General features: G+C 36.0%; 1 protein-coding gene across 1 annotated transcript in view; it reads left to right on the top strand.

Moving 5' to 3' along the window:
* Window positions 1-26,012, top strand: part of LOC150098111 (cytosolic carboxypeptidase 1-like) — a 551,906-nt gene that overhangs the window by 217,400 nt on the left and 308,494 nt on the right. Inside the window, exon 9 of the mRNA XM_090406686.1 lies at window positions 16,071-16,226. Coding sequence (XP_090262812.1) covers window positions 16,071-16,226 — 156 coding nt within the window. The remainder of the gene's footprint in view (window positions 1-16,070; window positions 16,227-26,012) is intronic.

Below are 26,012 nucleotides of genomic sequence, written 5' to 3'. Positions count from 1 at the left end.
TTCAGAGAAGCTTTTGAGCACAACTTCTGTCCTTCTGTGCTCCTGCTTCTCAACCTAAAGATTTAACTGATCTCCTAACATCATTCTTCTCAGTGATCTCCTGCATAAAATGATCAAGGCACATCACCTCCTTCTTTACCTGGAATATTGCATCGCATGGTTCCTGCAGCCATATGCCAGAAAGACATCAGAAGACTTTTTGAATATCCTGGATACTAAAAAGTCTTCTAGTCCTGATAGTATCCTACCAGTTGTGGTCAAGAAATGTACTCCTGAACTAACACCTGTTCTTTATCATCTGCCTGCAGTATGGAACCAAGCCAGTATACAAAAAAAAAAAAAATAGGTGTGTGTGTGTGGAGGGGGGGGGTGTTACATCTCTAACATCAAAATATTGACATTGCTTTCACCTCATTGTTGTCTAAAATAATAGAGAACTTCATCAACATTGAACTTCAACACCTGGAAAACTATCAGCCAATCAGTGACCACCAGTATGGATTTCATAGCATGGAAAGGGTTGGAAAAACTTGTGCTGCTGCACTGGATTTCAGAGACATTTGTTAGGGTTTGGCATTGAGCATTTCTTAGCAGATTGTTGTCTTTTGAGTTGTATAATGTATGTAATGATGAAGCATGTCTTCACCTCAGATTGCGCTGATCTCATATTTCATTCAGTTTGCTGATGAAAGCACTCTTTCATCAGCCTGCTCATATGAAAAACCTTGCAGTGCTGAAACAGTATTGCTTCAAGATCATCTACAATAAATGCTCTAAACACTGATCTCCATGCCATCCTTCAATGTAGCAGTGGCATTCTCGTTGCCTTTGATGCTTTCAGAATGCAATTTGGTCTTTTTCTTGCCAAAAAAAAAAAAAAATCTTCTCCCCCCTTGCCTTCAATAATGCTCAAATTAACTCTCGAGACCAGATCTCTTTTCTTATATTGACTCACTCCTAGCATAATCATGTCACTTCTTTTGCTTCAAAAGAATGCAAAAAACTTGGCATTCTTTTTCACTCAAGACATTACTTCTCATATTACCGTGTATAAATCCTTAACCATAGAATAATGCTCTCACATTTGGGGTAGTGCACCTAAAATCCTTTCTAAAAATTCTAGATTCTGTTAAGAGAAGGGCTATTTGTGTGACAACCCTTCTCTTACAGACTTCTCAGCCACTGTCTCATAGTTTGTCATTTTCTACATTATCTCTTCTACAGATATTTCTATAGGCACAGTTCAGCAGGACTGGTATCTATCATGACCCCATTTGTTCTAAGCCTACAATAACTTAAGCAGCGCTGCTTCCCAGCATCATTTTACAGTTGAACTGCTGAGACTTTGAACCTACTACTACTACTACTGCCATTCGACTTTCATTTGATCAATTTCAGTTCTATGAAACAGCCTTTCCTGTAAACTATGTCCCAAGGACTACAACCTCCAGCTCTTCAGAATGAATATCAAGAGATTACTTTGCCTTTGGCTACAGCTCATGCACTGCATTCATTTGCTATATACTTTTGTGTGTGGAAATGATATTTAAAAACAAACAAACAAAACAGACTTTTACTGGATTTATTTGGAGCATCATCTGTGCTGGTCTGGTTGGCCAAGTGGTTAGCATATCCGCTTTCAAGCCAAAAGGCTGCAGGTTCGAATCCTGTCATGGGCATGGATGTTTGTGACTTTCTGTGAAAATACTGGTGGTAATGATAGACGGTAGATGGTGTCGGTGTAGATGATGAAAATAAGTGACACGATGCCTGACCACATATTGCCATCTGATTGTCTGGTAGTCCCAATCCAAATCTGTTGGACTTCAAATTGTGGTCGGAGTTTGAGAGAGAGAGAGATTATCCTGCAAGAAACAACACCCCCAGCATCACCAGCTCGAAAGCAGATTTGGAGCTAACAGCAGTAGCAGCATTTCTCTTGGATGTTGTGCATGCTGGCATCAATATGTGGACTCACAGACTTCAAGCATGCGTGAAGACAAAGGGGGGGGCGCATTTTGAATACTTCTTTTTCTCCCATAGTCCTAAATGAACCGTTGGGTCATTCATGGCTGGTAGGTGAAACTCTTTGCTAGCCTCCTCCAGTCGTCTCGGTCTCTTGTTCTTGATGTCAGTTGAGAAAGGGAGGAATTTGTCCATTTTAATCGGGATCGGCCCCTAACCCTTGATCCCAGAACGATTCCTTCTAGGGTTTGCTTTGGAATGCCATTAGCCTTCTCCACATGTCCGAACCATTTCATCTGTCTTCTTCTGATAACTGTCAGAATATTTTCCCTTTTTCTCCCACCTATTGAGGCAATCAGTTTTCAGACATTTTCATTGGTTTCGTGAGCGGTATAGGGAATTCTCAAAAGTCTTCTGTAAGTTTTCATTTCGAAAGACAGGAGTCTCCTCTCATCTTCCTTCAATAAAGTCCAGGCCTCACAACCATACAAAAGGACAGAATTCACCAAGGTATCAGTTAGTCTTAGTCTGGTTGTGATTGCTATTCTGTTATCTCCCCACAATGGTTTTAACTTCTGTAGGGCCATGGTTGCCTTAGCAATTCGGTATTTAATGTTGGTTTTTGAATGACCATCTTGACTCAACGTGCTTCCTAGATAAGTGAACTTCTTTACATTCTCAATTTGCATCTTTAAGAATTCAATGTCTGATTTTGAGGTTATCATTGTTTTTGTTTTTTGTAGGTTTATGTATAATCCATATTTTTTTAATGTTCCGAAAACACGGCTGGTTATCTCTTGTAATTCTTCTTCACTCTCTGCCAGAAGATCGATATCGTCAGCGAAACGTAAGTTATTTATTCTTAGTCTGCCAACTACTATTCCAGTGTCATATTCATAAAGAGCTTCATCTATGACATATTCCAGAAAAGAATTAAAAAGAAGAGGGGACAAGATGCATCCCTTTCTTCCCCCCCCCCCTGTTCTGCCCGGAACGGTTCACTGCTGTAATTTTTAATTTCAATTCTCATATCGGATGAGGAATAAAGAGATTTAATAATCCTAATGATTTTGTTATCAATACCATAATGTTCTAAAATTTTCCATAATGCCTCGTGGTATATTGAGTCAAAAGCTTTTTGAAGGTCTAAGAAATTGTGACAGATTATTTTGTTATGTTCCATGTATTTTTTGCCTAGTATGTGTATTGAATACTAACTACTGCTATATTATTATTATTAGTATGTGACACCTCCAGGGAGTCCAAGGACTCATCAAGGAGAATACCTACTCTACAATTCTGTCTTCACCACTCAATCCACCAACAAACTGCAACTACATCAGTGCCATCTACCACCCACCACCAATAGTATTTCCACAGACATCCAAGCCCACGGCGAAATTCTAACCCACAGCCTTTTGGCTGGAGAGCAGATATGCTAACCGCTCAGCCAACCAGGCCAGCAATATTGTCAGATATTATTTTTTGATCCTTCAAAGGCATTTCCGATTGCATAATTTAGCAGTATTTATGGCTAGACTAGGTATATTACAGTGTGTGCCTGCATATATTATCCACCTTGATACTATAAAACAACTATGAGCTTGATGCCAGTTATCCATCCCTGACATGGCAGGTTCTATAGTTGGTCATAGTCACGATGATCTTTGCAACTGTTCGATAGTATTTGAAATTAAATGAATAATTATATAAATAATGTTAAGATTGATTTTACAGTAATTCAATCATAACTGAAACAGAAGTGACTGAGTAACTCAATCACTTCATAAAAATTTAAGATGTTTTATACTGTAGTCTGTTTTTCCTATAGCAAACTTGTAGGATCCTCAGAAATAATTATTTGTAGTGGATAGTCAGCTACAGTAAATTTTTTTTGGAACTGCATTGTGCCCAAAAGAGATTTTGATTGAGACTTTTGGATATATATATATATATATATATATATATATATATTTTTTTTTAATTAATTAATTTTTTATGGTGAATGAGTTTGTTATATTGGTGTTTGCTAAAGTCAGTTGTTGAATTTGTAGCTCCACAAATTTGAAAAGAGAGCAAATGAACTGCTGTCAAAGCCCTCAATGAAAAAGAGTGGTGAAAATGCAAAGCTGTTAATGAGAAATTCAAGAAAAATCATGTTATAAGTGACTTTAAAATTAATTTTATTAAGTGATTTAAAAAAATAAATAGGACACGGCGGCAGCCTGGAAAATATTTTAAAACAGTCGTAAATGTACAAAACAATGAAATTATAAATAACTTCCAACTATACACAATTATTATCATTAAACATCAGACCTTCATGAAGTCAAATACTCATTACAGGAGTTAACACTAACTCACCTAATGCTCATCAAACCATGCCCTTAAACTCATTCAATATGTTTGTATTCTCAATACACTCAGGGAACACATTTGCACTCAACAGCCATTCTCCATGCAAAGAGCCTGCTTCTTACTCCATTGTTCATTGAAATTTGAAGTGCTTTTTATATACTGCCTGTACCAAAAGCATATAAACACAAATATTTTGTGAATTTAATGTAGTAATTAGAGAAGAGGATAATTTCCTTTCACCTGGATCTACTCCTCGATTTCCACTGCTTCAATTTTTTTTTAATTTTGTTGTATCAGAAAGTAAAAAAAGAAAAAATCTGTACCACATCATTATTACATTTTTCTTATTATTATGGTTTCTCAAAATGTGTGAGCATCTATTAGATTTGTCTGTCTGTCTGTCCATGGACATAAAGAACTAGTCATTTGCCTTATCTGTCTATAATTGCAATCTATTTTCACTATACAGTGTCTATAGCTAAATTGCAACAAATTTAACCACTGATGGAACTGATATTCAGTCTACTACGGTACTGAGTATAAAGAATTTCTGTGAAGTCTGATTAGTCTGCAGCAACCAAATTCTTACATCCATCTTCATTGGAAGGCCAGTTAACAGCTCTGGATACCACAACTAAAATAAGCTCCCATTATATGGTCTATCTTCTGACTTCTGCAATTGGGTTGCCAGCTTTCTTTGTGGCCACAAATTATATGTGATGGTGGGTGTATATTCTCAAACTTTGCAACTAAAGGTGAGATTTCATAAGACTGTTCATTCAGAACATAAGAGTAGTCATAAGACTACTCTTGTCTTTCTATATATCAATATCATTCTTCAATTAACTGCAAATTTAATGCAGTTTTCTGATGAGTGCACTGCACTTCCTCTTTTTCATTTGACAAACTTTTATAAATTACCAAAATTTCCCAAACATCAACTTCTAGAACCACAGATGCTATTTTCCTTCAAAATCCATTTTTCAATCCTTCAAAATCCATTTTTCAATGGGATTACTGATGACTGTGTAAATTTCAGTCCTTTTATTTCTCACAAAAAAAAAAAAAAAAAAAAAAAAAAAAAAAAAAAAAAAAACTTCATCTAGTTTTACTTCTGACAGCAGTTCTCTAGAAAAGATGAGCTTCTCTGATTGAGAACAAGCTTCCATACATCAAAAGTATTACTTTCTTACTTTACTTTCAATGTGTTATTTACTTCTGACCATTTTTAACTTTACACAAATTACAAATGGCGAATTATTAATTACCATTAATCATTCGCCATTTCACTCTTTCACACAGGCATCCAGTTTCTTTCTTCAGTATATATTTTCTGTAAATACTTCCATGGTTACCATTTGCTACAACTGTTACTGATAATACCATTTCTCTTCTAATCTGTTAAAACACATGCATCTATTCAACACTGTGTCTAGTCCAACTTACAGAATACATTTTTCTTTCTCTTCGTATATTCTTTCTACTGCTGTCTTTTTTTAATTCTTCCTTCTTATGTATTTCCTAAAGAGGACAATCAACAGACCTTCAAATCCAGTGTTAATAAGTTTCTTCTTTCTTCTCAAATTTCTGTCCATTTGTGGTCATAATAGGTTGCACAACCTCTCATTATGAGATTACAATATTCAAAAGGCCAATTTGGAGAGCCAGTCCCTCCAAATCTTCAAGAGTATCCTCAATTCATAAAAATACTGAAGAAATTCTCCACCAAACACATTCTCCAAGGATCCTGCACAAACTACATTCAGTCCTTTCCAATGATATACAAGCCCAGTATGCTAATTACAACTTTACAACACCAACCCCTTCTCAGAGGAGACTATCCATGCAGAAGAAAAATTATGCTCAAAGATGGCAGAGGAAAGGTGTTCCTCATGGGAAAAAGAAAGAGAAGCGTTTGACATGACTCATAGTAGCAGAAAGGCATGGAACTTTATCAACAGAATTAGTAAGGATTTCACTAAGCCAAATGAGTATCTATAACTAATCTAATTGCTCACCAGCTGCTGCTGAATGGAAAATTCTCTAAAAAGCACCCAAAAAATTAAGATATTTGTGAGGTGAGGAACAAAATATGATTAACTCAGATTTCACGATCACTGAACTCAGTGCTGCAATAAATCTATTAAAATCTAGAAAATCTGCAGGCCGTGATTTTCTACGTCAGTGATCTCCCCTTCTTTCCAGGAGCTAAAAATTGTAATGATATTTATAATGAAAAAAATTAAACATTTTGGATCCAGGACTAAAGAGTGGTTATTAAACCTATACAACATGTGCCTCAGAACTCTAAGGATACCAACTATTTGGAGACATGCTAAAGTAGTGGTCTTTCTGAAACCAGGGAAAACTCCAACCGAAGCAAAAAATTACAGACCTGTATCAATACTCAGTAACCTCTTCAAACTCTATGAATGATTAATTTTGAATAGGATAGAACCCCTAATCAAACCCCCATCTTATTGCTGAGCAGGCTGGTTTTAGACCAGGCAAATCCTGTACATCACAAATTCTCAACCTCACATAGAAAATGGTTATGATCAAAAATTAGCCACACGAGCAGTCTTTTTAGATCTGACTGCAGTCAATACCATAAACCATCTTGCACTCAGAAATGAAATATATGGAATAACTAGAGACTTATCACCTTGTCCTTTTTGATCCAATCACTCTTGGAAAACAGATGCTTTTTTTGTGGATGTTTTTTTGGATGTTTTTTGCAGATGACAGCAGCTCTTCCCCCCCTAGTGGGGGGGGGGTAAGAAGAGCTGTTGTCATCTCCAAAAAAACATGGCCTCCCCCCAGGGAAGTGTGTTATCATTACTTTTCAACATCTACATAAATGATCTCCCCCTTCTTTCCAAGAACTAGAAATTTTATCTATGCTGATGACTTTGCCATAGCTACTCAATCAAATAATTTCAAGTGTTTGTTGAAACTACTCTATCACTTGCTTTAAATAGTCTAACTTCATGTTATTATTATTATTACCCCAAGACCTCATGAAGTCAAAGACTCATCTGGGAGGTCCTTTTATCACACACACACAGCTCATCATACCGTGTCTTAAACACACTCAAACTCCTTACAGACACCACACTCTCAGGCAAGGCATTCCAATCATTTTCAACTCTGCATGAAAAATACCTGCTTCTCACTCCCCCACTCACACCCTCTTTATACAGTTTTCAGGGATGACCTCTGGTTCTCCCCCGATCTCCCACTTTTTTCTGTAGAACTTCTCCAGCATTGATCCTCCTGTCTACCAGACTCTGCAAATTACATCTTCTCAATCTTTACTCATACTTGACATTCCATTGGTTAGAAACTACCTTAGTCAGTTGCCTTTGGACCCTTTTCAACATCTCTTTGTCCTTCTGAAAACCAGGTGACCAAATATGGGCACAATAGTCCATGTGTGACCTAATCAAAACTTTATACTACAGAACAAGAATCTCCCTACTTCTACAAGTCAGTGTCCTCCGCATCATTCCCAGAAGCCTTTGTGTTGTCTTCACAAATTTGGTTATGTGTCCCCTAAATTTCAGATCCTTATCCACTATCACCGCAAGATCTCTTATTTCCTCCACCTCCAACAATATATTCTCATCAAGCATAAATTCTGCATCCTATCTTTGTTTTCCAAATTTTAAAACCTTACATTTTGCAACATTGAACTGACATCCCCATTTCCATGCCCAATCACTCAATTTATTCAAGTCTTTTTGTAAGGTGACAACATCTTCCCTACTCTTCATGGTTCATTCCAACTTTGCATCATCCACAAACAACCGAACATCTCCATCCAAATTCCCACCAGTATCATTAATATACAAGTAAACAGTAATGGCTCTAAAACAGAACCCTAAGGCACACCACTAGTGACTTTCCTTTTCCTGGATATTGCCCCCCACCCCCATACACAACTTGTTGATACCTATCAGATAGCCAATCTCTAATCCAATGCACTAATCTAACATCCAACCTCATCTGCTCTAGTTTGACTGTCAACTTATCATGAGGTAATCTATCAAAAGCCTTTGTGAAATCCAAGTATATTACTGTGTATCCCTCTCCTCTGTCCAAGGAAACAGTCACTTTATTGTAATAAGTAAATAGATTACTAAAACATGACCTCCCTTTAGAAATCATGCTGTCCATCAAAGATAATACCATTGTTGGCAACCCAATTCTGGATCCTAGTTCTCACAAGCTTCTCCAACAACTTAACCACAACACCTGACACACAGATAGGCCTATAGTTTGATGCTTGAGTTTGATCACCTCCTTTAAGAAGTGGCACAATCTTGCCCTCCTTCCACTCCTTAGGAACTTGACCAAGTGCTAAATTCGTATTAAAAAAATATGTCAAGACAGGTGTCAACTCCCTGGCACATTCCTTCAGAATATGTGGTGATATATTATCAAGTCCCACAGCCTTATTAACATCTAGTTTACTCAACTCCCCATACACCTCTTGCTCACTTACAGTCAGTCTCTCCTTCCCATCATCATCAATTGCTCTCAATCTCTCCATGAAGTCACATTGACAAGATTGAAAGACCTTTATGAACTGCTCATTTAGTATCTCCACCACACATTCTGCAACAGCTGTCTTTATACCATTTTCTCTAATGAATGTCATCCTTCCATAATCATTCTTTCTTTTGCTGGCTACATTGCCAGCAAAGGTTGATCGATTGGTAGAGCCCCTGCTACTAATGGCTCACAAAAAGTTAAGCAGGTTTGAGCACCGTTAGTAGTTAGAAGGGGTCCAATCATTCGATGGTGTTGGCACATTCTCCCTCGATGAGTATTTGGACTCCCTGGAGGTGTCACACATAATAATAATAATATCTAAAGAATCCTTAGGATTCTTTTTGGCTTCATTAGCTAACTGCTGTTCATACCTCACTTTAGCTACCCTCACCAACCAAGTCACCTGCCTTGCCTGGTCTTTGTAAACCTCATGGAATTGAGGTTATTTCCACTTCTCTTATGCTGCCTCCATAATGCCCTTTTCTCTGTATCACATGCTTAATCTTTTTATTCGTCCATCTCACACCTACTTTATTTAACCTTCTCAACCTTGGAATACATTTAGACATTGCATCTACTAGATAGTGTTTGAAAATCCCCTAAGATGCATTGATCTCTTTTCCAGCTAACTCCTCATTCCATGCTACACCTACACGCTGTCACCTGAGCTCTTCATAATCACCCCCTTGTAGTTCTACACATATCCTTTTCTCATAGAGTTCACATATGATAGCAATAATCAATTAAAACCAAACTGCTTGAAATCCCAGACTGGCTTTTTCCATCATAACAATATGGAAGCCAACAAGAAGCTATGGATTTCTTGGGAAGGCTCTTATACGGAACATTCGTGGAATCCAGTCTACCTTGGTGTGACTCTCGATCGCATTCTTTCATATAAAACACACATAGAAAATTTTTCTTGCATTAACTTTTGCCTTTATTTTTTTCTAAGAAAGCTTACTTCCTCCAAATGGGGGGGGACTAGCATACTGAGATCTTCTGCCTTGGCCCTTTGCTATTCATCTGCTGAATATGCCTGCATGCCTGAAAACCAACAGCATTGAGAGACGTGTATATTTTGATGAGTATTGCTGCACTCCCTTCAATTCGAAGATCGGCATTCTCAGCTGAGGAGCAGACAAATGAATGATGAGTGCCACTCACTATTTGGCCAAACTACAGTGCCCCAAAGACTAAGATCCCGACATAGCTTTCTAGCAACTGTTGAACCACCTAAAAAAAAACCCTCCAGAGACAAGACTTTAACAGTAGTTTGCACAATACCCTGAGAGTAATACTGGTATTCTAACAGCTGAACATCTTCCACGTGGCACCCACTTGGACTGGAATGCTCGGAAAGGCCTCAACAGACTACAAATGATAAGATGCTGCAAACAAAACCTCATCAAATGGGGCAACCCAGTCCATGGAACACCTTCTTTTTTGTCCCCTTCTTCAGTCACCATAGTTCCCTGTATAATTTACCTATTAAATTTAAGCTGTTCTCATTTGTAATGTATCTTAATTTGTTGTAAATAATATTCAATAAAAAGTCCACACACACACACACACACACACACACACACACACACACACACACACACACACACACACACACACACACACACACACACACACACACAAATTCCTGGGTTCTGGTTGGTTTAGATTTTACTCAAAGTAGTATATAAGATCCACACAAAAATTGACTGAATCATTTCAGATTTCAATTTAATTGGATCATTTACAGGGACAAATTCTGCAATACTTTGCTGATCAAGTACACAAACTAATAATTGCACTCTGCCTGGATCAAACTTGAAATTTAATATTTGATATTTAAACTAGTTGCCAAAATTTATCCAATAAACTTTTTAGTTTCAGTCTATGTCTATTGGAAAAATTATTCTAAAAGATAACAGCAATTCTGCTCTAGCTGGATGGAATTTGTGAATGTACTATTTCTATAGCTGGATGGAAGTTGCAAATTTACTATTCCTCAGACTTATTGAAGTCTGAGGAATAGTACATTTCCTAGAACCTTATGCTAAGAAATACATCCTTCATTATCTGCAATAGTCTGGAAAAAAAAGTAATTCTTAAATAGAGTATCTTGAAGGAAGCAATAAATACCCTAGTCCAGGGGTTCCCAACCCTATGCCCGCAGGCACCATGACGCCCGTTGACCAGTTTGTGTGTGCCCGCCGCTGTTCAACCGTGTGCTGCATAGTTTGAAATAATCACGCAACAATTCATGGCATGCTATATGACGCATGCGTTAATGACACATGACAAGTATTAAACGCATACAATGTAAAGTAGACGCGCATTTGAAGTTGTTCATTCCAGTTTAAGAACTGGAATATCATCATATTCTCATAATTATGAAGCACTGGCCAATGAAATTCAATGCCAAAGATCACACTAACATACATATATATATATATATATATTTAAATTTTTATATAATGTAAACTTTTAAGTAATAAAACATTTGATTATAATGTAAACTTTGTATGTATTCATTTAACAAAAGAATTCAAAAAATTTGCTTGAAAAAATAGATGGTGCCCGTCGCCCTATCGGTACTTTAGAATGTGCTCTAGGAAACAAAAAGGTTGGGAACCTCTGCCCTTGTCCTTGGGTTGCAGAAGTAAGGTAATATTTGGTGAACCTGTTAATGGGATGGATATATAAGTACAAATGGTCATGCATTGAGGAGCAACTGTATTTAGAGTTTTCTAGATAAGACCATATAATGTGTATGTAAGACTAAAATTTCATATTGAAGATAGTTGTCTAAGTCATCATTTGTCATTTCACTGAAATGTTTTCTTTTTGTGTGGAAATAGCATTCTGAAAAAAGTGAATATTGAAGATATTTTTCTAAGTAGACATTTGTCTTTTTACTGAAATTTTTTCAGGACTAATTCCAACAAAGAGTGAGAGAGAGAGAGAGAGAGCATTAGTTTCTTAACATTCTGTGTATTAAAATATGTGCTGAAAATTCAAGTTTTTCTATACAGGAAAAGCCCACTTAATGCGAATTCGATATGTGCAATAATCAGTTAGCGCAATTGAGTGAAACAGTATACCATTTCCCGCTTTGTGTGAGTGATTAATCAGTTAATGCGATTTTTTTACGTTACACAAAATTCTTTGTCACCAATCTGCATCGAGCAGAAAAGCTGGAAGTCATTAAAAGACATGAAAGTAGCGTTAGTAATACAATGATTGTGCAAGACCTGGGATACAGTGAGTCTACAGTTTGGATTATATTAAATAAGAGCAAAGAATACAAAGAACTAGGAAAAGTTGCTACCTCTTCTTTAAGTGTGCAGATCACCCAAAATAGAAGCCATTTACTGATTGAGATAGAATAGAGTGTCTTTTATCATCCTCTGGATTGAGGATTATAACCAAAAAAGAATACCTCTTAGTACAGGCAATATTCAGGCTCTCAATATTTTTACCTCATTGAAAGAGACCAAATTTCAAGAGGAATGTGAAAGCTTTATTGTGAGTTTAGGATGGTTTGACCGTTTTAAAAATTGAACTGGACTGCATAACGTAAGAATAACTGGTGAATCTGCTAGTGCTGATAAAGATTCTGTGGCCAAGTTTTGTGAAGAATTGTAAAGGATAATTCAGGAGGGTGATTATGACGATCAGCAATATTCAATGTCAATTTCATTCACCCTCCTAAATGAAAAAATATTCAATGTCAACGAAACTGGTCCCTTATGCACTTCCAAAGAAGACTGCATACTTTGAGTAAAATGAATAAGAAAAATACAGAAGAAATGTTTTTGTTTTCTTTTATTGAGAATTCTGGTATAACCCTGAATTTTAACTGAAATTTAAATATTTTGGGATGCTTAAAAAATATTTGATAAAAGTATCTTTTTTTAACCACTCTGTATACATAATTTTACTAAATAAGCATACAAATAGTTAAAACAATTTCATCTATTCACTGTTATAAAATCAAATGGCTGTGAGAGGATTCTGTATGCTGGCATGGTTAGTCAAGCTCTCTCTCAAGGGAAAAAAAAAGCTTCGAGTTCAAATCTCACCAGGAGCATAGATGTTTGCGATTGTCTTTAGGCAGGAGATGAATTTTCCTGCCTGGTGTGAGACTGCTGCTTTGCTTATAGGCCTGAAGTGGCTTGAAAATGTTCCAAGTTTGGTCTCTAGAACAGGGTTTCCAAACTATGTAAGGAAAAAAAAAAAAAGAGTGCCCAGTTGTTAGAACTCAAAATCCAACACGACCAATGTCCTGAACTCAAATCTCCTGGCTGTATTTCACTGGATAAGGATATAACCTTGTACACTTTGATGTCATCAAAATTGAATCCCATCTGATCTCTTGCAAGAAATATCTCATATCCCTTCCCCTGACTTTCGATAATACCCAGATATCCAAACACAACTAAATTTTGCTGCTCAGACTGACCTACTCCATCCTTTCCTGGCACGCACACACATATCTCATCCATAGATTCTACAGTTACCAAAAACTTTGTGTACTTTTCTGTTCAAAACGCTACTTCACACATTTAGAGCACTTGACATGATATAAATCTCAAATCCTTCCAAACATGGAATATTGCATGGTTAGCCAAGGCATTTGGGGTGGTGCACCAAAAGCCTCTTAGATAGCATTGAGTAATCTTAGGATTACTCAGTGCTATCCAGAAGATGGCAATCGAGTTAATTAATGATCCCTTCCTCACAGATCCACTTCAGTTCCTCTCATGTAGACATTTGTTTCTGCTTTATGCCTGTTCTACAGATAATTTTCATGGACAGATCTCTGCCAAATTGGCCAGTATCATTCTTCCACTTTCCTCCAAAATTATAAGAATGGCAGCTGCTGCTAACCAACACTCATTAATAGTCTAACTTAAAACATGCTGAACCGGCTTCATCTTTCATTTCATTTCTTTCTTTCTTTGGAACAGGCTTCCTTCACTCCACCTTTCTCAAAGAATATGATCTTCAGCTGTTTAAAAAAAGTGGCAGATTCCTACTTTTTTCTTACCTTTTGTCAACACCTACCACTGATATGCCATAGGTCTTGCAACATTATGTGTAATCAGATCAGAATTTATATATATATATAAGAAAGAAAAAATGCTTTGGGTTCGATTCCTGCTGTGAGCATGGATGTTTGTGATTGTTTTTTTATGTGGGAGATAAATTTCATTTCTTGGTGTGAGATCAATGTCTTGCCTGTTGGAAGCCTGAAGTGGCTTGAAAAGTTTCACTTTGGTCGCTAAAAACAAGGTGTCTGGATTTTGTGAAAAAATAAATAAAAATCCCTCACCCCATCCACTGTACTAATATACTACAGTTTACAACCTTTTGTGGGAATGTCACACACACACACACACACACACATATATATTAATATCAATCCTACTTATGAAAAGATTAGAAACCTGCAGCACATTTAGTAATTTTAGTATTGTGAGTGGATTGAGAATCAGATAATCCAGATACTCTGTTCTAGAGACCAAACATCATACTTTTACTTTTCAAGCCAGTTCAAGTTTTCAGTAAGCAGAATGGTGGTCTCATATGGTGTTGAAAATTGTATAAACTCCATAGTGTGATTTATACACAGCCTGCAGGTCGAAGAACAGGGAAGAAACAACTGTCTTTTGTTATAACATAATGTTGTAAGTTATTCTTTGTGTGAAAATAAACAGTTTGTTGTAATTTATTAAGATAGCTGTAAAAGATATACAGAATCCAAACCCAAGACAGTTTGTACCCAGTATATCCATACTGTGATTTCCTTACTATACACTGCTTGGAAAGAAGTCAACTGAAACAGCCATGGTGTCCAGCTTAATAAGATGTGCACCTCCTTTTGGCGATATAAACATTATTCAAATTAAGGGAGTGATTCCGATGATTCCAATCTTTGAGTTTCTTATTCGGTTTTAAAACAATGTGGGATTTAATATCCCCTTAATTTGAATAATGTTTATATCGCCGAAATGAAGCCTGTTGGCTCTTTATATTTAAGTAACTTAATGGTTGCACCTGTTTGACAACTCGTATAGCAGGTATATAAGTTCTTTTCGCTATACTCTTTGGTATCTATTTGGTCTAGCTACTCACTGATGAAGCCTCAAAAAGGCTGAAACCGGTCTGGGTAGTGACCTCCCACTATAATGTAATAACAGCATACATTTCCTAGGAAATGTTTTACATTATGGAAAATACCAAGATTAGCGATCAGAACTTTTCCCACCTTTGCAACGAGTTGCCTGAGATTGTACTACGTACTAGGACTACTTACATTAGCTCACGCTAGTAACCGTCAATACTTTTATAGTTTACTATATTTGGCATGAAACTCTCTAATTCCAATCTTTGAGTTTCTTATTCGATTTTAAAACAATGGGATTTAATATCCCCTTAATTTGAATAATGTTTATATCACCGAAATGAAGCCTCTTGGCTCTTTATATTTAAGTAACTTAATGGTTGCACCTGTTTGACAACTCTTATAGCAGCGTATATAAGTTCTTTTTGCTATACCCTTTGGTATCTATTTGGTCTAGCTACTCACTGATGACGCCTCAAAAAAGGCTGAAACCGGTCTGGGTAGTGACCTCCCACCATAATGTAATAACAGTATACATTTCCTAGGAAATGTGTTTTTACATTATGGAAAATACCAAGATTAGTGATCAGAACTTTCCCCACCTTTGCAACGAGTTGCCTGACGTACTAGGACTACTTGCATTAGCCCACGCTAGTAACCACTGATACTTTTATAGTTTACTATATTCGGCACAAAACTCTCTGATTCCAATCTTTGAGTTTCTTATTCGGTTTTAAAACAATATAGGATTTAATATCCCCTTAATTTGAATAATGTTTCAAATGAATTAATAATAATAAAAATAAAAGTTTAATGTATTAAAATGTGTTGGCATTAAGAATAGATGTAAGCAAACCAGAAGTGTGCTGGATAGTAAGCAGGATTGTCACTAACTTAGAGCAGAGATTTTTGTTTTTATTTTTTATTTCTGAGTTGGCCTTACCAAGTTTTTTGTTTCAAAATACTGAAGTTTTATCATTTGAGAATGTAATCATTGTGAAGAATTTGAACAAAGATATATATCATATGGAATAAAATAAAATTATTTTATTATTGTGTTTTTTAGGGTTCATGGTAAGACAAGTGATAAAGCATAATGGATTACAAGCATTACTTCAATTGTTAGATCCTCAGCAGTGGTCTGGTATTATCAGAAAAGGCATTCGATTAATTAGGATATTTCGAGCAACACTTCAGGTTTTTGTACATTTGTCTCTCACAAGTAAGAGCCCATGTTTAAAGTAAACGTTAATATTAAGTAATATTCATGTGATCAGTTATTTGTTATTGAGAGCATTGCCCTCAGGCTTAAATAGGCGGCAGAAATAAATTGCTTTTAAACTGACAATTTTAATTTAAAAATCTAAAATTAAAAAAAATATATACCTATTAGAATTCTGTCTTTTTAAGGTAGTTTTTTTCCTATAATTGAAATTTTTTTGAGTTCATATGGAAGATTTAACCAGCACCCCCACTCCTTTCTGAGTTTCATTCGATTACTGTTCTTTAATAACCTTCTCTTTCTTTTTTTTAACCTCTTTCCCCTTCAAAATTTCCTATTCTCCATCTATTTTCTCCTTCTTTCCAATTTCTTGTTCCAAACTTTTAATATTTTCTTTAATGGCCCAGTTGAATATCATAAGGAAAAAGCATTTATCAAGTTTTTTTTTTTTTTTTTTTTTTTTTTTTTTTCCACTTTATATTCTATATTTATAAATTTTAAAGTATACTCTTTTGGGCAGGTACTCTGAAATTATTACACCATACTAGTACTGCTAATTATTAAAATCTATATATTTATAGATCATTATTTTTGTCTTAAAGTTTTCTTTTGATAATTATGAGAGGGGATGTCATTTCTTAGTCACATATTATTGCTCTCTCTTCCATTTTAAAAATTCTTATTACCACAGGAACAGCAAAAATTGCTAATTTTCTTAGCACATTGCTTCTATATAGTACTTCCATGCATTGAAACAACCTATGACACAAATAACTCAGGTGGATATACATCATAATTTAGGTCACTCAGTATTGCCTCTTCATGTTGAAATTAACACAGTTTGTCATCCATGTGCACTTAACTTTGGTTCTTCTTTGGAGTGCGTAACAATTAAAATTGAAAAGTTCTGTAAGATAATTTGTTGGAAAAAAGCATTAGCTTAAGTAATTCTTTTGAAATTCTAATTTTTCTTTTCCTTTATTTTGACAAAACTGTATTTTCAGTCCAAAAGATCATATTGTATTTTTGTATTTTATTTTTTTATATTTTATGTTGGGCCCATATATGAGATGTTGGTTGGTCAACCTATAGTACATTAGTACTGTATGTGGGAAGAGAATTGGGAAATGAGAAACTTTTTACATTACATTTTATAGGTACATTTCATAGGTACATGTGATGTGATGCCTTGAACGAAAGAGGAATCCTAATTTTTTGGATGCCAAGAAAGCATGGTGGTAATGTGTTTATGTCAAGCGAGTCCTGATGTCAAGGTAATCGAGGGGGGGGAGAGAGAGAGAGAGAGATCTCATCTTGCCTAGATTTTTGGATGTTGTCAAAGGTAAGGCCAAGGAAATATGGTTCTTTTTTGTTGAAATAAGGCAGAACTATCTTTTGCAGGCTTCGAAATTGACAAGGTTATCCAAATCCTATTGAAGAATGGTTTGGAGATCAGAATTTAGGCTTGCAGAGGATGTTGCTCTGTTAGCTGTGGTGGTTTGTTTGGTGCAAAGTTTGTCAAGCGAGGAGGAATGTAGTGTATTGTCATCAATAAAACTGTGTATTGGATTAGTAGTCAACTAGATCAGGTTATTATTGATGTATAGAAGAAAGAGTGTGAGTGAGAGGACAGAAAGCCTTGTGGGTCCCCAGCATTATATGCACAGTTAGAAGATAGGGAACTCTCAACCATCACATGCAGTTAGACAACTGGCAGCCCAGTTGCAGAATTCACAGGACAGACTGAATGATGGAATCTTACTTAATATGCCCTTGTGCCATACCCGATCAAAAGCCTTGGAGATATCTAATGCAACCACTTGGGATTTGCCTTCCATAGTGCTTATCCAGAGGTGTGTGACTTAGGTGAGCAGATCCCCTGTTGAATGGTATTGTCGGAATCCATACTGGTGGTTGTTTTATTAGTTAAGTACTTTCAAGATAGCATAGAAATTGGCTGTTGATGGTTTTCTCCTTTACTTTAAAGAAGACTGAGGTGAGAGAGATTGGGTGACAGGTTATTGGCAAAGATCTCTCACCCTTCTTGGGAATAGGTTGGGCATAGGCTAATTTCCAGGGTGTAGGGTAGATCCCTGTGGAGTAAGAGAGCATAAAGAGGTGACAGAGGAGTCAGTTCTGGTGCAAAGATCTTCAAAAATTGGAGGAATGCTGTCAGGGCTAGGGGACTTTTTGATATCTAATCTGGATAGAAAAATCTTCTGGTTGCTTCCTGGTGAAAGGTCAGAGGAGACATTGAATGTTGGGAGTTTGAAATGGTTGCGGGACATTTACCAAAATCATCTATTCAGGCATTTGCTTTTATTACATTACCTAGCAGTATTACTGTAACAAACACTGGAGTAAGTTATACTTTCTTCATGTGAAGGTGGTAATGTTTTACCTCCCCAAAACTACTAATTTTTTATTTCACAAAGCAGCTAAACTGGCCAGAACACATGCAGTTAACAATCACAGATAATAATAATTATTATTTGACACTTCCAGGAAGTCCAAAGACTCATTGAGTGAGGGCACCTGCTGTACAACTCTGTCTCCACCACTCAATCCACTAACTACGGCAACGCCATCTACTGCCGACCACTAGTATTTCCACAGACAATCACAAACATCGAAACAAGGCAGTTTCGAACCTGCAGCCGTTTGGCTGGAGAGCCGATATGCTAACCACTCGGCCAGCCTGGCTGGCCGAGTGGTTAGTGTATTATAATAGCACTTTTTTAATTACATATCTTTTGTTCATTGTATCGTACTCATCAAATTCTTGATATGTACTCTCAAGGAATGTACTACAATAGCACTACATGAAAATTTTACATTATTACTAATTCTTATTGGCATGTTTTGTTTAAGTTAGTCTTACCTCTCAAAACTATGATATTGTCAGATCTTATGTTTCAGTCTTCTGACATGGTTCTAACATCAGTCCATCTAGATGTTATTCTTTCTTTTGGTCTTTTCCCAGACATCAAACATCTGCTTTCCTAACTCACTCTATTTGTGATCATACCACCTTTGATTAATTGTATTTGTATGTTCCTGAATGCAAATATGTCACGTACCTTCCTAATATTATTATTATTATGGGTATCTCCATGGAGTTAGTAGACTCATCGCGGGAGACCTAAATTAGCAAAACAATATCTGTCATAACCTCTTCTTGAATTCATTTACAGAAGAAGAGCTCACAACTAAGTCAGGCAATGAATTCCACTCATTCACCACCCTCCAGGCACCTTGTTCTCACACCCTTGTTAACCACACTTTTCTTTAATTTCCAGGGATGACCTCTTGTTCTTCCATCACTATCACACAGCTGAAATATTTCCCCTGCATCAATCCTATAAATACCTTTCAGTAATTTAAATGTTTCTATCATATTCCCTCGTCTCCACCTATCAACCAACCTCTGAAATCCACAAGCTCTCAAACTGTCAATGTAGGGAGCATTTTTTATATCACTCACCAATTTAGTCACTCTTCTCTGAACCCTCTCCACAGCCTCCTCATCTCCGAGGAATCCAGGTGTGACCAGACCTGAGCACAGTAATCCAAATGTGGAAGTATCAATGCTTTATAAAGGGGAATAATAACCTCTTTATCTCTGGATGTCAATGTGTTCCTCAACAACCAAGTAATCCTATGTGCAATCTTGGACACCTTGGCAATGTGTCCCCTGAACTTCATCTCCCTATCTACCAATTACCTTTTGCCCATTCTACCAGCTTATTTAAATCATCCTGCAAACTTTCAACATCAACTTGATTTTTTATTGTGCTACCCAACTTTGCATCATCAGCAAACAACTGTTTATCTCTTAAACGTGTGGACAGACTTATGGGTTCGTCGAACGTGTTGTTTATTATTTTAACGGTATAATAGAACACAGAAACTAAGTAAATAATTAATTTATTAACTTGATGCTGATATTTCGCTGGTATTATAACCAGCATCTTCAGAGCACAAAAACACTGTTTGTCACAATACGCGAGACTACAACAACATGGTGTACTTAAACAAAATTGTAGCAGCAACACAAAGACTAGAGTCCTGATTTTGGCGCCCTCTACCTGAGGGAAAAAAAAAAAAAAAAAAAAAAAAAAAAACGCTATCATATATTACTAGAGTTCTAGAAAAGTGCTAGTTTTTTCTTAATATGACTGTCTCCCAGATCTTCGGCAAGTTAATACAGCCATATTTCTCAACAAATATGGCTGTATTAACTTGCCGAAGATCTGGGAGACAGTCATATTAAGAAAAAACTAGCACTTTTCTAGAACTCTAGTAATATATGATAGCGTTTTTTTTTTTTTTTTTTTTTCAGGTAGAGGGCGCCAAAATCAGGACTCTAGTCTTTGTGTTGCTGCTACAATTTTGTTTAAGTACACCATGTTGTTTTAGTCTCCCGTATTGTGACAAACAGTGTTTTTGTGCTCTGAAGATGCTGGTTATAATACCAGCGAAATATCAGCATCAAGTTAATAAATTAATTATTTACTTAGTTTCTGTGTTCTATTATACCGTTAAAATAATAAACAACTGTTTATCTCCCTTTAAGCCATTTCCTATATCATTTATATACAAATTAAACAACAATAGCCCAAGCACAGAACCCTGAGGCACACCACTGGTCACCTGCTTCATCCTGGACTCGGCTCCTCCATACACCACCCTCTCCCTGAGCCATTCTCCTATCCATATCACCAATTTAGTATCCATTCCCATATGCTCCAATTTGCATAACAGTGTTCCATGGGGTATCCTTTCAAAAGCCTTAGCAAAATCCAGAAGTACCACTGTGTAGCTAGTTCCTTTGTCCAACTCAGATGTCATTCTATTATGAAAAGTTAATAGATTGCTAAGGCAGGATCTACCTTTAACAAAACCATGTTGGCCCCTATAGAGTATCATATCCTGATCCATCCATTCTTGAATTTTGTCTTTAACCAACTTTTCCAATACTTTTACCACTACTCCTGAGATGGTGATTGGTCTGTAATTAACTACTGCAGTTTTAGAGCCACCCTTATGCAAAGGAACCACTTTGCCTGACTTCCACTGCCTAAGGACCATACCAGAGTTCAAACTTAAGTTAAATATCCAAGTAAGAGGGGGTTGACAATTCCTTTGCACATTCACACAACACCTGAGCTGATATTCCATCTAAACCTACAGCAGTGTTTGCATTTAAATTTTGCAATATATTAAATACCTCTGATTTCTCACCTTCAATTCTCACATTAGTTATTGCTACAGATCCTCACTTGGGTGATAGATTTTAGAAAAGTGATCACTCAGTAACTTTACTATTACATCTGATTTTGTCACCTCAATACCATCAGCACCCACTAAAGTTATCCCTCCGAAGTCATTCTTCCTTTTACTTGCCACATAGCAGATGAACTCTTTGGGATTACCCTTGATCTCATTGGCTAAGGTCTTCTCATAATCTGATTTAGCCTTTCTTACTATGCTGGTAACCTTCCTAGCTTGAGCCTTGTACTGCTCATGGGTGTACTGATCGCATTTCTCCTTGTACATTCTCCATAACATTTTCTTTTTTTGCAGATCAAGCTTGATACTACTGCTCATCCAGCTAACACCTGCTTGTTTGTCTTCCTGACCATGGAGGACACAATCTGATATTGCTTTCCTCAGATACCCGCTAATTTTATCCCATGCACTGCTAACATCTTTCTCCTGCAATATGTTCTGCCATGGGATGGCTGCAAGCTCACTCTGAAGCTTGTTATAATTGCCTAACCTGTAGTTCCGTATATACCCCTTCTTAACAGAAAAATCCACAGATTTTGCAACCTCCCAAGTCAATACCACATGATTGCTTTCACCAATTAGAGGTAACGAGGACACCTTACTTATGCATGCATCCTCTGAACCAATAACCAGGTCCAACACTCTCACACCACATGTCCCTTCAGTTATGTGCTGTTTCAAGTAATTATCTTATAGAAGATGTATGAACTCCATTTCCTTTTTGCTACGTGATATTTTCTCCTTCCAATTGATATCACCATAATTAAAATCCCCCATAATAATCACTAAACCTGCACTCATTGCACTAATTTGCTGATGCATGAATTCAGTATCTTCCTATGTATCCTCCTGGCCTATAGCAGCATCCAACTGTATGTTTGGTTGCTTTGGTCACTATTTCACACCAGACTGCCTTAAATGAACTCTCATTCACATGTCTATCATCTTGATATATCTTCATTTTTAAATTGATTCTGCTCTCTGTTCATTCTCCTGTTCATTCTCTTATTTATAGTTTCTAACCTTTGATCACATGGTTTACTTTTAACCCCTCTCAGATGAATAAGTTAGTTCATTTTATTTAGAGTTTACAGTAAATATATAATTTCCTAAATTTGGTATCGTTCAGTAATTCCTAAAATTTAGCAGCAATGGAAGATGTACAAGTGACATAAAAGCGAGAATAGCGATGGGAAGAAATGTCTTTAATAGAAAATGGAATTTATTCAGAAGTAAAATGGATAGAAATTTAAAGAAAAGACTAATAAAATGTTCTGTGGAGTGTTGTCTTATATGCATCTGAAACCTGGACATTGAGGAAAGAAGAAATTAAAATTTTGGAAAGCTTCAAGATGTGGATTTGGAAATGGATGAAAAAATAAAAGGGACAGATAAAATAAATAATGAAGAGGTCTTAAAAAAAGTAGAGGAAGAAAGGAATCTGTTAAAAAGGATAAAAAGAAGAAGGGGAAATTGGATTGGACATATGCTAAGAGGAAATGGAATAATCAGAGATACCATTGAAGGAAAAAGACCTAGAGGAAGAGTGAGGAAAACAATGTCAGATGACATGCTGAATGGAGAGAGAGAGAGAGAGAGAGAGAGAGAGAGATACACAACCTTGAAAGAGAAGGCTCAGAATAGAAGAAAGTGGAAGGAAGTTTTTGCTACTAAAAGAACCTGCTTAATTGCAGAATACTTAAGAAGAAGAAAGCATTTATTTAGCTTGAATGATATACAAATGACCATTTTCATCTGTTACTTATTTCATCATCATCATCAAATTCCTGACATGTACCCTTAGGGGAGGATATACAGGATATTATGATAGTACTACATGAAAAAGTGTTATATCATTACTAACTTCTTATCAACAATTTTCCTCCATGTTAATCTGTTATCTGTCAAGACTCCAATATTATATTTCTCTCTTCTAAGACACTTTTTACTGTATCAATCCACCTACATCTTGGTCTTCTTTGGATCTTCTTCCCAACATCCTTGCACAAAACACTTTTTTTTTTTTTGCTAATCTTTCCTCTCCCATTCTATTTAAGTGTCCATTCTATCTGAGGTAACTCTACTAACACATCCCTTGAATACTAACAATATCAAGTTCTTTCCTAATATAATCATTTTTAATATGATATTGTCACTGATGCCATTCGTTCGCTTATTTAATCTTTATCCAAACTCTCATATCTCCAGTCTCCAGTCCTTGATCAAATGTTTCATTTCTATCCCAGCTTTCAGATCCATAAGTTGAAATTGATTTGAACAAGTGTTTTTACTAATCTCTCTCTTAGTCCATATACATTTATTCATTTGACTATTATACTAGCTTTGCTAATTCTGTTGTCTAAATATTTCCAAATTTAATTTGCTATCGTCAATAAAAATTGTGCCTAAAAAGCTGGAATGTTTTACTTGTTTTATAGGTTTTTCCATTCAGAATGTAGCTAATGTCTTCAAATGTTTTTGCCTATTTTCATTGTTTTTGTCTTTTTATTACTGATTTTCATGCCGTATTTATCACAACATTTATTCAGTTCACTCAGGAAATCCTGCAGACTTATTACTGTATTTATTTAGAAGTATAATGTTATCTACATAAAGCAAAGAGTTGAGATTAACATCTCCAAATTTGATATCAGATTTGATACAAATTTCATGCATAATGTGATCCATACAGATGATGAATAACAGTGGAGATACTCGTAATTTACATCCTTGGCTGACACATGAAACATCAAACTGTCTTTCTGTACCTCCTTCAATTTTAACTGCTGACTTACTACTCAAATATAGACTTAAGTAATGCTTGGCATAATGGCCCATTTACACCATATAACTGGATCATTTTGAACAGCTTTTCTCTTTGGACCTTACGTGCCTCTCCAGATCTGCATAATTTAAATAAAGATCTGTGTTATATGCCCATGACTTCTTCACTATTTGTTTTAAAGTGAAAATCTGATCTACTCCAGCTGACTTTCCTCATTTCAAGTTTTTGACGGCTTTTTCTACCTTCTAGTGATATGTATTCCTGATTGATTTCCTATCGAGTGTTTCCTGCCATTATGCTGTCACTGCTTGTTTCATTTAGCAACCTTTCAAAGTCGTTACTCCAGACATCTAGAATACTTTTACCTTAGTTTTCATATCATCTTTATCATTTGTGATTCCTTTTTACAGTACTCTTTCCTCCATTTCTAAGTTTTTTTCAATAGCTTCCAGAATATTTCTCCACCTTCCTGATATTTATTTTGTTTTCTTACCAAAATTTTTCCATGACTTTTGTTTATCTAGTTTTACACAGTATGTTGCTTACTTACATTTTTCTCTGTATTATCTAAGATCACAAGCTGAGTTATTCTTTAATTTCTTTGACTGCTTCTTTAACTTCTCCTGTCCACCTTGGAGTTCTGATTTTTCTATTCTTGCAGATAACCTCACCACATGCTTCTTTTGCTGAATTAGTGAACATTTTCTTCAGGCTTTGCACTCAATCTCCAAGGTTTGGTTCTTGTCTTCAATCTCTTTCATTTTTTCTTGAATAATGGTTGTGCATTTCAGTCTACACTTCACATCTAAAAGCTTCTCAAGCTGATTCACTTTAAAACTTTCTTATATACTTTCCTTTTCAATATGATATTCACTTCTATCCTGCTCAACACTAAATGGAGATCATTTTCAGTTTCAAATACTCTATAACTCTTGTGTCCTGAACCAGTGGGAAAACATCACTATCAACAATAACATAGTCGATGAGACTTTTTTTGTTACTTGCATCTTCTCTCAATGTGAATTTTTGCACATTTTTATGTTGGAACATGGTGTTCATAATAACTAGTCCATGTCCTGAACAGAAATCTAGCAGGTTCTTACTATTATTATTAGCTTTACTCTTTTTACCAAATCTTCACCTAACATTTCTGTATGTCTAGTAATCATTTCCTACTCTGCTGTTTAGATCTCCAACAAGCACTAAGTCAGTTGTATCAGTTGTCTTCCTAATTCCTCAAAAATATCTTCATTCAAAAATTGTCCACTTCCCTATTTTGATATTTAGTCCCAAATCATCCTACTTGATGTTGGCTTCCATTCATGAAGAGTATCTTCATATTTAATGTTGAATATTATAGCTACTCGTTCTTTTTCCTGATTGTTATTGCCTCAATATAACATCTTGTATTTATTGCTTAGAAAGTTGTCACCTGTTTTTGTTTTGTTGTTTTGGTAACACCTATCATGCCAATCTGGTACTTATCCAATTCCTCTGATAGTTCCATTTCTTTTCCATTCCTGCTTTTTACATAGGCTGTTCAATTAGTAATAAGACTAATTTTACTGTCGCAAAACCACTCATCACAAGATTAATTTCTTTGGAATAAAGAAATGTTGCTGTCTGTATTAACGAAAGAGGTTGACAGATGGTGTATACGGGCTGATGTGCCAGAGTCTCACGTGACTAAACGTAAGCTTGTTTCGGTG

This window comes from Typopeltis vanoorti, chromosome 16 (genome assembly GCF_054136105.1).
Source record: "Typopeltis vanoorti isolate ZY-2024b chromosome 16, IOZ_Tvanoo_1.0, whole genome shotgun sequence".
Taxonomy (NCBI): Eukaryota; Metazoa; Arthropoda; class Arachnida; order Uropygi; family Thelyphonidae; genus Typopeltis; species Typopeltis vanoorti.
Note: the sequence above shows the minus strand (reverse complement) of the source record. Positions and strands in the feature narration are given on the sequence as shown.